The sequence below is a fragment of the Chelonoidis abingdonii genome, chromosome 9 (genome assembly GCF_003597395.2).
Source record: "Chelonoidis abingdonii isolate Lonesome George chromosome 9, CheloAbing_2.0, whole genome shotgun sequence".
NCBI lineage: Eukaryota > Metazoa > Chordata > Testudines > Testudinidae > Chelonoidis > Chelonoidis abingdonii.
The window spans coordinates 36,942,901-36,956,032 of NC_133777.1; the positions used below are offsets into that span (position 1 = coordinate 36,942,901).

Below are 13,132 nucleotides of genomic sequence, written 5' to 3' on the forward strand. Positions count from 1 at the left end.
CATTAGTTCTTGTCCTGCCTTCAGTGGGCATGGAGAACAATTCATCACAGTCCTGTTTATAACAGCTCCTCATGTATTTGAAGACTGTTATCAGGTCCCCCATTCTATCTTTTCTCAAAACTAAACCTGCCCAGATTTTTTAAACCTTTTCTCATAGGTCAGGTTTTCTAAACCTTTTATCCTTTTGGTTGCTCTCCTCTGGACTCTTCCCAGTTTGTCCACATCTTTCCTAAAGTGAGGCAACCAGAACTGTACACAGTATCCAGCTGTGGCCTCACCAGTGCAGAGTATACAGCAGGACAACCACCTCCATGTCTTACATATAAACATTCCCGTTAATACACCCCAGAATGATATTAGCATTTTTTTTGCATTTGCATCACATTGTTGACTCACATTCCATTTGTGATCTACTCTAACCTCCAGATCCTTTTCAGCAGTACTACCACCTAGTTAGTTATTCCCCATTTTGTAGCTATGCATTTCATTTTTGCTTCCTAAGTGTAGTAGTTTGCACTTAGTTTTATCTTCTTAGTGGTTAGAATAAATAAGACAGACTGAGCGTGAACCAGGCAAACAAGCCAGACACCATCTTCCTCAGGGTCCACCCCACCATCTATCATGTTTCCTTCAGATCGTCTTTGTCCTGCCCCCTCCTGCTCCTTGAACAGAAGAGCATCTCTTTCCACACAGAACCTCTACCCACTTTTGGGCACTGCAGTTGCAGTAAATTTAATGCATTGTAGGTGAACGGGTTTGATGTAATGTGGTTCCCATAAGATGGAAACCAGCTTTGACATGAACAGTGCAGGCTTCCTTGTGTGAAATGGTGGCACTTTTGCGACTGGGGTCTGGGCACAACCTACCAATGGAGGAGTAACTGTGTTTAGTAGAGTGCAAAGACATGATTAAGTGTCTGAGTAGAGACATGGAAAATGGTCAGATTGTGGGGCTGAGAACAACTGCTCCATCTGTTTGTGCTTTCAGCTGGCCCTGACCAGGAGGCCAAGCCAAGAAGGGGAATTAGCAGCAGGCTGCTTTGACTGTGGCACTGCCCTTGCAGATGGCCATGGAAATGAGCAGACAACAAACCATAAGGGAGCTCAGGGGTTAGAATCACTCACTGCAAAGTTGTCAGCTTGTGGTTGGTTAAAAGGGCCTCAGCCAGGAATTTAGCACCATCCTCCTTGATCACGTTATTCTGGAGGCTGCAGAGATAAAACACAATTATTGTGGAAAAACTGGGAATTATAGCAGGATGCAGCCACAGACTGTCCCAGCCTGTCTCACATTAGCCATGCCGTCTCCTGAGGCCAGCCATGATGGTATAAAAGAATGAACCCCCATGCGCCTGAACTTCCTGTGCTATTCTTTTCCTAGTGTGCCTCCTGAATCTTGCCCCCTGCCTTTCGGGACTGCCTCCTGCCCCCTTAGCAGCCTACCTCTTCCAGACACCTCTTGCCCTTTCTCTTCTTCTCCCTTTTGTTTAAGGTGCTGGGGTTGAGTCACATGTTCCAATCTCCTGACTACACCTACCAGCCGTTTCAGGGCTCATGTTGCCCCAGGACGTTTTGCTCCAGATACAACAGTGCCTCATGGAAATATCACAATATCCTCAGTCAGTCATTGATTTGAATCTGCATGGGGCTGATTCACAGTTGCACTAAGGCCTTTTCACACAAGTCCAGTATGGTAAAGAGTCCTTAAAGTGGCTGTAGATTACACGGACATCCACTTTAAACATCTGCCCGCACCTGACAGCCCTCACGCTGCCAGAGTGGGGTAAAGCAGCCTGAGACTTACTGCCTTTTTTAATATATAATTATGATTTTTAAATAGCAGTTGAATCTCAATATGGAGAATAATTAAATAAATATAAACAAGACAGTAAGTCAATAGATATTGTACTGAATAATGAGACATTCGTATCAGCATGTACACCCCAACCAGATCCATTCCAATCCCTCAGTCTATGTACTAAGTTATGCCCTATGACTTCTACAGAGAGAATGGGGGAGGAGGGAGAATTCAAAGTAGTTCTGGATAGTTGGTACAGGGCAAGAAGATATAAGTAGAGCTGGACTGCAGCCAGAACTCCTCAGCTTGACCCCATCACACCTCACACTGTGGAGGAGGATATTCAAAATCCAGATCTCAGTTTTGTGGTTTGAGCCAATCTCTAGATCTATTGGGCTTGATTCTGAACTCCCCTTGGTTTCTCATTGGCATAAGTTCATTGACTTCCTATTCCTGATTTACACCAGCATCTCGGAGAGGTGCACCAGACCCACTGGATCCGTAACCTATGAAATACAAAACTCAACAGGTTCAGTTGCTAGGGAATTACGTGAACAATTCCTTTGATTTATGTTCACATGGGCCCAAAAGTCCAACTCCTCCAAAACCTCAGAGTGCAACTCAGTCAAAACCATTGAGTTTCTCCTCATTCTATAGCCAAAGTGCAAATGCAGTACATTTATAGGTGCAAACAATTTGCCCTGGACCTGACCTCATCTTATTAAAGAAGAGGGATAGCAGAGAAAATCCAAGAACACAACGTAGATGTTGCGGTGTCCCTCACTGCAGAGAAGCCTAGAATTAGCACATGGCAATGACAATTAGAGACCTCTGTCGCTCTGACGTACCTTTCAACTCAACACCACATGCAATGTTTCTAATGCTGGGACAGCCCTTTTGACGTGACACCATAAAGCACAGCATCACAGTAAAGAGCTAGCAGCTTCAGTGAGTGCATCCCCCACTGCAGCTGGGCATCTGGAGAGAACTAAGTAGCATCTCCAAGATGGCTTCTCCTGGGTAAAGTTAAAGTTAAGATGGACTCTCGGGAGCTGTCTGCCAAAGCCCTGCCAGGAAAAGATTGTTCCTGGACATTCCAAGTGACACATCATTTCTATGGCTACTGCACTTGTGACAACTACCTTCTGCAAGCTGACTGTACTTGTACTGGGATAAAGGCAGCTGTTTGCTACCCACAATCTTTCTAGTCTAGGCATTTGAACATCTGATAGTCAGTGTGATGAAGACTGTTCACACCCACACAGCGGTCTTTCGCATGGACAATTATGTCTATTAGGATTTAGCTTTCAGAAGAAGCCAAGGAAGGGAAACCAACAGCACTTACTTCAGGGAGAGTAGGACTTGATTTATTTTCAGTGCATCAGCCAGTGCTTTTGCCCCTGTGGGTCCGATGGCGTTACTGCGAAGGCTGAGGAGAAGGCGGAGCGAGGATAAAGAGAGACAAAAAAGCTAAAGTTAGAAAATCTGGACAAGAATAAAACTGGTCTGACAAGGGAGAGTTAACGGTGGGTGTTCAGTTAAAACCTTAATCTTCTCGCCGCTGGGACTTAGCCTCTATTACTGGAACTCAGGGTGTCTTTAGTGCCGTTTCATAGATTATCATGGGAGAAGTCAAGAGTCAACTGTCCATCATTCGATAGGGTCACAGCTAAGGCCAGATGGGCCCATTGTGATCATCTAGTCTGACCTCCCGTAGGACACAGGCCAGAGGTCTTCCCTAAATTACTGTCGTTCCTGTCTGAACTAGAGCAGTACTTTTAGAAAATACATCCAGTATTGATTGAAAACTTGCCAGTGATGGAGAATCCACCATAACCCTTGGTAAGTCATTTCACTGGTTAATTACACTCGTTAAAATTTGCATCTTATTTCCAGTCTTAAATTTGTCTAGCTTCAACTTCCAGTCATTGGACCTTGTTAGATCTTTGTCTACTCGACTGAAGAGCCTATTGTCAATTATTTGTTCCCCCTATAGGTATTTAACAGATTGTGATCAAGTCACCCCATTACCTGCTTTTTGTTAAGCTAATTAAACTCAAGGAGCTCAGTCTGTCACTGTAAGGCAGGTTCTCCAATCCTTTAATCATCTTTGCAGCTTTTCTCTGAACATTCTCCAAGTTATAAACATCCTTCTTGAACTGGGGACACCAGAACTGGACACAGGATTCCAGCAGTGGTTGCACCAGTACCAAACAGATGTACTATAACCTGCCTGCTCCTACTCGAGATTCCCCTGTTTGTGTGTTCAAGGATCTCATTAGCTCTTTTCGGCACAGCATCACATTGGGAGTTCATCATCAGCTGATTACCCACCATGACCCCCAAGTTTCTTTCAGAGTCACTGATTTCCAGGGTGGAGTCCCCCATCCAGTAAGTATGGCCTATGATCTTTGTTCGTAGATGTATAGCTTTACATTGAAAAGTTGAGTACATTTCACACAAATTTGGCATCCCCCAACTATTATTATTGAAAATCATTTACATCACAAATAAATAACTGCAAAACTGAGGCTGTAGAGAGAGTTTTTCAAGCCCCAGGAAGGAATCATACAGCATCTTACATTTCCTGGATGAATAACTTTTTGGGGTCCCTCATTTTGAATCTTTGTCACAGGTCATGTTCCACATCTGGGCCAGGGCAGGTTGCAAGATATGCTTGGCATGTTTAATATACTAGTGTGACAGAGCAGGGAGTGGGGCAGATTTGACCGGCGAATGTTGCCTGGGAGTTACATTGGGGATGAGAAGGAAGCTACCTGAGCTGTAACCTGAGCCAGGAGGGGGGTTGAGAGAAGTGACACCTTCTGCCCGGGAGACTGAACAAAGGAGAGGAGGAGCAGAGGGGAGGGAGGAGAAAGCGGCAAGAGGGTTTTTTGAGTTTCAGTTTGGGCTGGGTGCTGCAATGCAGGGAACCCCAAGCTGGGGTCTAAGCTCCCTGAACCCCCAGAAGGACTTGATTGAGGGTCCTGGTTGTGCCTACAAGCTCTGCTGTAGACTGCGTTCCTGTTGTCCAATAAACCTTCCATTTTACTGGCTGACAGAGAGTCACAGTGAATCTCAGGAAGAGGGGTGCAGGGCCCTGACTCCCCGACACTTGGTAACAACTAGTCACTTGTAACAGGCTACTGACTGCCACAGTTAGTTTCCAAGACTCCCATTGCCTTCAATGGACATTAATCAGGCCACCAATGAACTAGGAATGAATGTTGCTCATATGCAACCAGAGCTCTTTGAGATGGACTCTGCACTGTCACACTCATTAGGGGATGCATTGGTGGATGTCAGAGCTGCACTGCCGGCACATCCCAGGAGTGGGAATGTGCAGAGGCTACTACAAGAAGAATCCTGAAATCTACAATGCTCGTTCATTCTGAACATGGGGGGAGCAGGGAAGGGATTTTAATCTTTGATTTTTTTGCAAGAAGGCATCACATGAGCTTCCTTACTGGATTTCAGCTGTTCAAGCTGCTTTGAGGTTGAAATCTTTGAAATTTGGTGACAGCTGATTTCAGAAAGAGAAAACAAGCTTGGCAGCTTACATTTCTCTCATTAGTCACCAGTCTAAAATACTACAAACAACACTATTCATCTCTTCTGGGAACTGATTACAGTGGGCAGGAGCCATCCTCCAATGTGGAGAAATGAAGGTCAGATGACATCACCCATTATCTTTAATCAATTTTCATGTAGGAAACAGCTGACAGCACGTGAGTGCACTGCAGGCGCCCATGTTTGCGCACAGCGTGGACGACATCAACTAGGTAACATACGAAACTTACTCAAGTACTGTCAGGCTCCTGTTGACCATCAGGGATCTGGCAAGGGCTTTGGCCCCTTTGTTACTGATCTGGTTTTCTGCCAAGCTGTCCGGGAAAAGAAACTGGAATTAGCATCTAGCTTAAAGAGAACAAATACAGTTCCTAGCCCACTACATCCCTCCAAGCCCACTGCCAGCTGCAGAAACTGCCAAGGACACAGCTGAGGAATTTGCATGGAAGAGGAATACTGTTATAACATGGAGGTGACCATATTACGTTTGACAAATACAATTCCAGTGGTTCATTATAAGATCATGTTAACCCTTTAGAAACCAGTTGATCCCTAGGTATATGTCATCTGGGGACTGAGGGCAATGGCGGGTGCAGGGAGAGATGCTGGCTGTTGAGAGACCTAGGCTAGGGTGACCAGATGTCCCAATTTTATAGGGACAGTTCCGATATTTGGGGCTTTTTCTTATATAGGCTCCTATTACCCCCCACCCCTTGTCCCGATTTTTCACACTTGCTGTCTGGTCACCCTAGACCTCGCTGGACTGGAATTCATTCCTGCAACAAGTCCCATGGCCCCAGCGAGCCATCCCTGGCCTTGGCTGGGCTGTGCCGCTGTGACGGACGGCTCTCCTGGCTGGGCCCCAGGAGAGCAGTGGGAAGGTGTAGTGCAGCACTGGGGCAGGCAATGACTCATGTGGAAATGAGAGGGAGTCTGGGCAGGGGCACAGAGCTGGAGGAAGGAAGAGGTAGGTGGGGAAAGGCAGACTCTGCTTGTTGGGGGCCCGGTGCTCCCAGAGAGGGGAGGGTCTCCTGCTCTAAGGGGGCAGGAGAACAAAGAGCCACAAACTTGTCCTTAGGAGCAGTGCTAAGTAGAAGAACATTATACTCAGCACTGGTGTCCTACGGGGTTAGCCATTTGCCCCACAGTTTTCCGACATGGGCCACTAATCAGACTCGACTTTAACATTCCGAATAACTCCCAGACTCAGAAATCTGGGCCAGAAGGGACCATCATGAGCTGCTAGTCTGACCTCCTACATGTCACAAGCCACAGAACCTCCCCCACCCAATCCTGTAACAGCCCCCTCGACTTGGGCTGTGTCACACAGGTCCTCAAACCTCGCGTGAGAGACTCCAGTAACCTGCTAGCATATGGTACTGGGGAATTATCTGCACCACTGACTTTGAAGGCTTCAGCACTGCTTGTGACCTGGCTACTTTATGAATGCCTTTTCTCAGAAGAGCTCAGAGTGCGCCTCCACCAGCATTGCAAAGCACTCTGTCTGCACTGGCACTTTAGTGTCTGAGCCCACGGGAACCATTCCTTGTTAATTCCCCATTTCAGATCCCCCCGCCCAAGAGAGCTAGGAACTGCAATTTGGGGAGCAAAACTCCAGTAAAACTTAGTACAGACCACAGTCCTCACTTCCCTGCTTTCAACCTTAATTTGCCGCTCAAGCAGCAGGCTTCGGAAAGAGGCAGAGGCTGAAATCTAGCTGAAAATAACTAGTCTAGGTGGCACTGATCACAAGTTTTGAGAGTCAAAGTCTGCCTATGAACTGCAATTAGCTGTGTAGAGAGACAGTGTGGCAGTGGGAGACCTGCCCTGCTCACCTACCCCTCTTGACAAACGTGTGCTCCCAGAGCTGCCATCCTGACTGTGATTACAATAAACATCCATCCTCATACCAGCAAAGGATATCATCATCATCTTGGTCAATCAACATTGTCCAGCAGGGGAGCCTCCACCCTGGAAGTTCCGCTGTTAGAGGAGGTGTTTGCTGGTCAGTTAAGATGGGATTGGGCACCAGTTTAGGAGGCAGGTTGGTTACCCAAACTTCTGGGGCATTAGACAGTTACCTGTATGCATTGAACTACCAGAACATATCTCAATGGGCTCTACAGCAATATTAATAGAGATATAAAGGTCAAATTTAGTGTGGAGAAGATTATTAGTGTGCGGCCAGGGCTTGCAAGTCAGACATAAGAATGGCCATACTGGATCCATGTAGATCTATGATCCAACTAGCCCAGTATTCTGTCTCTGACAGCAGCCAATGCCAGATATTTCTGGCAGTCAAGAGGCCTAGGGACATCCAGACCATGCAGTTGCATCTGTGACCATCTTGGCTAATAGCCATTGATGGACTTGTCCTCCTTGAACTTACCTAATTCTTTTTCGAACCCAGTTATACTTTTAGCCTTCACAACATCCCCTGGCAACAAGTTCCACAGGCTGACTGGGCATTATGTGAAGAAATACTTCCTTTTGTTTGTTGTAAACCTGGTGCCTATTAATTTCATTGGGTGACCCCTGATGCTTGTGTTATGTGAAGGGGTAAATAACACTTCCTTATTCACTTTCTCCACACCTCTCATGATTTTGTAGACCTCTATCATATCCTCCCTTAGTCTTCTGTTTTCCAAGATGAAAAGTCCCATTCTTATTAATCTCTCCTCATATGGAAGCTGTTCCATATCCTTAATCATTTTTATTGCCCTTCTCTGCACCTTTTCCAGTTCTAATGTATCTTTTTTGAAATGGGGTGACCAGAACTGCCCACAGTATTCAAGGTATGGGCATATCATGGATTTATATAGTGGCATTATGATATTTTTCTGTTTTATTCTCTCTCCCTTTCCTAATGGTCTCTGTTCTGTTCTCTTTGTTGACTGCCGCTGCACACTGAGCGGATGAACATGCAGAGACACATGGTGCAATGCTGTGTTGAGGGCACATCTTGCAACACAGCTTAGATCATGTGAATGTTTAAAGTGTTCATGGACCTTTAGCTCAAATGACCACTGCAGTGACACCCCAAAATATTTTATGAATGCCAGCCAGTACCTCATCTTTTGAATCTGACAATCCTTTACGCTCAGCACGCTGCCCAACAGCTCCATCACATTGTCCTTAAACTTGTTATTGTCCAGCCTGGCCAACAAAGCAAAAGAAGAAGAGGTGGCTGAGAACAAAGCATTTTGATAATACGAGGAGGAGAAAATGTCCATTTTGAGCTGCTGAGAGTGAGAGCTCTCAGAAAAAACGAAAAGATCCTGATCTGTGTAGTTTCCATGCTCAAGAGTTCACAGAGCGACCCCTGTCAGAGGTAGTGTGTTCCCTGAGATGCTGTCTTTCACAGTCAAGCTGATTTCTCCCACTATACCCCAGCCAGGAGCCGAGAGCCCATATGCTGCTGATCCTCATGACTAGAGAATATTCCATATGCACACCACCAGATGAGTCTGTTCTCTCTAGGATTATTCAGTCACACTTACCAGCATCCCAGGATAACTCTAGTAGGCCCTACTCTTCCAAAGACAATGCCCTCTAAGAACTTGGAGATGCTTCACTTATGCAAAAATCACATTTAAGTCCTTTGGGTTCCTCCAATGAAAGATATGGCAGGAGTGTAAAGCGTATTCCAGGACAGCAATACAGGGCTCTTCGCCGCCCCGGGGCCTCTCTTTATAAGTCTGGTAAGATGGCACTAGGTTGCAGCTGCCACAGGTCATGTCATGACCATTAAACACATGCTCTAGGCATGCACAACACTAGAATGCACTGTGTTAAGCCAGTGGCGGTCCTTGTCATCTGGTCGGACTTTGTCCACTTGTCACCAAGTCTGATATTAGGGACAGTGACTTTTGGGGATGATTATCCAATGGGGGTGCTAACCCAGCCTCAAATGGTATAAAGATCCAGTAGACCCCTGGATTGCTCAGGAGACTGTGAGTGAAACACAAAATCTTCTACCTCTGGGTTGCTGATTCTCATTCATCCAGGCCAGCAATAACTAAAGGTCTTTTAAGGGCTGTCCATTGGCCAGTGTGAAATGAGTTGGGGATCTGAGTCCAATTGCTAGTGGACAAGTGCCCATATCATCCCTCACCCAATTAAATTGACACCTATTATGGTAACGTCAGCAGAGAGGCCAAGTACTATAAAGTGAAGGCAAGTGAATTAGCCTCTGCTCCTCAGAGGTGAAGGTACAATGTGAAAGTAGTTCAAGTAAAACCACCTGCCTCCTATTAGTCTTGTTATCTCTACCAGCTTACAAAGCAAGAATCCCAGTTCCAGACTCCGTGGTCTCCCAAGTGGCCCCCATAATGCAATACTAGCAGCATCTCAGGATAGCTCATCAGCCATTGATACACATAGGTAATAACGAACACAGCATGATGTCTGGCATATTAGCACTGTCACTTCCACTTCTCCAGCTTCTTTCACCCAAAGAACACATGGCATTTTGAATATATTAGACTAATAGACTTTAAGGTCAGAAGGGACCATCATGATCATCTAGTCTGACCTTCCGCATATTGTAGGTCACAAAACCTCACCCACTCCTGCAATAGACCCTGGATTAACCAAGCCTCACATCACCCGTGTGAAGTAGGTATTATCCTCTCCCTTTACTAGTGGAGAAACTGAAGCACAGCACTGGACTGACTTGCCCAGGGTCATACAGCAGGTTAGTGGCAGAGCCAAAAATAGAATAATAGAATCATAGGACTGGAAGGGAGATCAAGAGGTTTTCTGCTCTAGTCCCCTGCACTAGAAGACCTCAAGACTCTGGACTTTCAGCCCCCTGCTCTGAACATGACACATATTTTTCAGTACCACATGACCATAATATCTTGGGTGACCAGATGTCCCAATTTTATAGGGACGGTCCCGATATTCTGGGCTTTTTCTTATATAGTCACCTATTACCTTCACTCCCTGTCCTGATTTTTCACACTTGCTATCTGGTCACCCTAATACCATCCTCAGAGTATATTTCTATTTGCAGGAAAATAGTCCTGAATAAAATAATTGCCACATATCCTTTAAACAGCTGCTGCTTTCTACCGCATGTCACAGGAATGTGGAAATAGTCCCAGTCTCTACACAAAACCCTGATCTGACTTACCGGAGATTACTGCAGAAGAGGAGCTGGGAAAGCAGACTTTTGCAGATATTGTAGGTGAGGCAGTTGGAGAGGTTTGTCTCCTCCATACACACCTCAGAGACCTGCAGGAGATAAGCCAGGGCAGAACAATTCACTGGCGTTAACATCCCAGCTAAGCTCTCATTTTTCATAGCTTCCTCCACAGTCTTGGCCAGCTCCATGTGCTGCACTTCATACAAGCACTGCATGACGTTCACGGTCCTGGAGGAGATGACATAGTCAGTGTTCAGGCAGCTCTGGAGAAAGCTGATCACGTGGCTTCGGAAACTGTTATGCTCATCCTTCATCAAGAGCCAACCGGACAGCAATTTGTTCACCTGTGGGGAGAGAAGTCCAGAGAGAAAGCGCACAAAGATATCCAGCTGCCCGTCATCTGACTGCAGTGATCTATGGACAGCGTTCTTAAAGTGATTGAGGAAACCAAACTTAGGCCAGGACATCCCACTCTCAGTGAAGAGATCAAATATTGCTCGTTTTGCTGAAGCATAGTAATAAGTGGCTGCCAAAAACTCCTGGAGGGTTAAATGGGAGAAATAGTAGACAGTAGAGAACTGCATCTCTTCCTTGAGTAACATCCTATTGCACAAGCTGCCTTGTAGTGATGAGAGGTCTATGCCATAGGCTTTCATGTCTTGTTCATAAAATACATACTTTTTCTTGAGCAGACCATAAAATGCCAGCCGACCCAGGTTACCAATAATTTTTTTGCTGTTGTTTATAGCTTGTTCTATCCTGGGAGTCTCTTTCTGTTTTTCTTGCCAGTCACTACTCAGTGCCATTTTAAAGTAATAGGAGTAGATTTCTGATAAAGTCTTAGGAACAGTTGTCATTTCTTGGGATTGATCAGTGCTGTTCTTTAGGAAATAGCCCATTGAGGAGCCAGATATCCAACAAAAGGCAGGAACCGTACACATTGTGTACAAAGATCTGTTAGCCTTGATCTGACCCAAGACTTGACTGGATAAGTCTTTGTTCTCAAGGAACATCTGATCAAAGAAGTCCTTGATCTCCACAGCTCCAAAACCTCGTATTTCTGTCATCCGGTCAACTAGGCCACCTGGGATTTGGCTGGCTGCTGTGGGCCGTGAAGTGACCCAAATGGAAGCTTCCTGGAACAGGTTGCCACGGATAATATTGGTAATCAGACTATCCACTTGAATTTCCTTTTTCGGGTCCGTGCAAACGACTGTGTTGGAAAAATCTAAAGGAGTCTTAAACTCATCCAAGCCATCCAGAATCAGTAAAATCCGGGCAGTGCCATTGGAGATAAAGCTGGGTTCAGTGATATGAGGGAATGCCGACCGGATGAGCCGCTCAGCAGAGAGTTTCTCATAAGTGTTCAGTTCCCGGAAGGTGAGAGGCAGCACGAATATGATGTCCTTATTGATCTCCCCTTTGGCCCACATGCAAGCAAACAGTTTCACCAAAGTGCTTTTGCCAATCCCAGCCACACCCACGGTCACAGAGATTCGAGGAGGAATGCTGACTTTAGACAGAGGTAGAAAGAGCTTCTCCAGGGGGATTTTCTTGGCAACATTTCTCATGCCTTTGGTGGCCTCAATCTGCATGACATCATGCTCTTTCTGCTGAATATCTGTCAAGCCTTCCACCAGGAGAAGGTTAGTGAGCCTCTCCAGCTGGCCAAGTTCCACACCAGTTCCATAGCGGTTCTGGAGACTTTCCAAATGCTTTTGCACCATAGGGTCTGTGTAGAGAAAAGCAAAATAGGTCAAGAGGGAGACAGACTATGACCACAAGCATAAGCAATAGGCAAAGCCTGACTTTTTCTCATTATTGCAGAGAAGAGAAGCCAGCTGGAGCTTCTGGAGGTCAGGAAAACAGGTTTGGAAACTAGCAACCAAGGGGAAAGGTTGCACTGGCTGTGGATGTGATTATAATGGGGAGCAAGGTTCTCATTACTCAGATACATCCATCAGCTGACCAAAAGGACGGGGCTGGAGCTGCTTTAGCTCCAGGTTACCTCTACTTTGTCAAGTAATGTGTAAACTGAACGTCAGGGCAGGAGACTGCACCTATCACTGAATCACTGAAGTTAGAGATGGAGTCATCTACTCCAGCCCCCAAGCAAATGCACAACTGTCCATACTGTATGTGCTGGAGGACTTTGTTCAGTCTAACTTAAAATGTTTCATAATGAAGTTTAAAAAGCCTGAAGTGGCAAATCTTTGACAACAATGGTCACAACTTCTCCCAGCTGTGATCCCATCAATCTAGTTCCCAGTGGCAGAAGTAGTACTTATCTTAAATTGCCTTGATAGAAAACACTGGTTCAAATAAAATGGAACCATTGATTTCTGGGGGAGAGCCTCTCTCACAGTCTAAGATTTGAACTGGTGCTGAACCTCAGGACTCATACAAAGCTTTCCTGATATCCATTAGCAACCCTTTTGTTTTCATGGTAATGGCTCCTGTAGACAAGCCAACACCTCGCTGTGCTTGCCAGTTAAGTCAATCACAGTTTCACAACAAACCAAAGTGAGTTGTGGTCCAAGTTCAGCACAAGTTCAACTCCAAATCTCCGAGTGCGAGTTCCCCACTCAGAGTGTCCTTCACAGAAATAAGCAGCTC

At 45.8% G+C, this 13,132-nt stretch overlaps 1 protein-coding gene across 1 annotated transcript in view; it reads right to left on the minus strand.

Annotated features, from left to right (window-relative positions):
• The window catches only part of NLRC3 (NLR family CARD domain containing 3), a 76,306-nt gene that overhangs the window by 23,260 nt on the left and 39,914 nt on the right, over nt 1-13,132 (minus strand). The window contains exons 4-8 of the mRNA XM_032781663.2: nt 10,505-12,248; nt 8,437-8,523; nt 5,598-5,681; nt 3,143-3,226; nt 1,125-1,208 (exon numbers count right to left, since the gene is read on the minus strand). Of these exons, the coding sequence (XP_032637554.1) occupies nt 1,125-1,208; nt 3,143-3,226; nt 5,598-5,681; nt 8,437-8,523; nt 10,505-12,248 (2,083 nt within the window). The remainder of the gene's footprint in view (nt 1-1,124; nt 1,209-3,142; nt 3,227-5,597; nt 5,682-8,436; nt 8,524-10,504; nt 12,249-13,132) is intronic.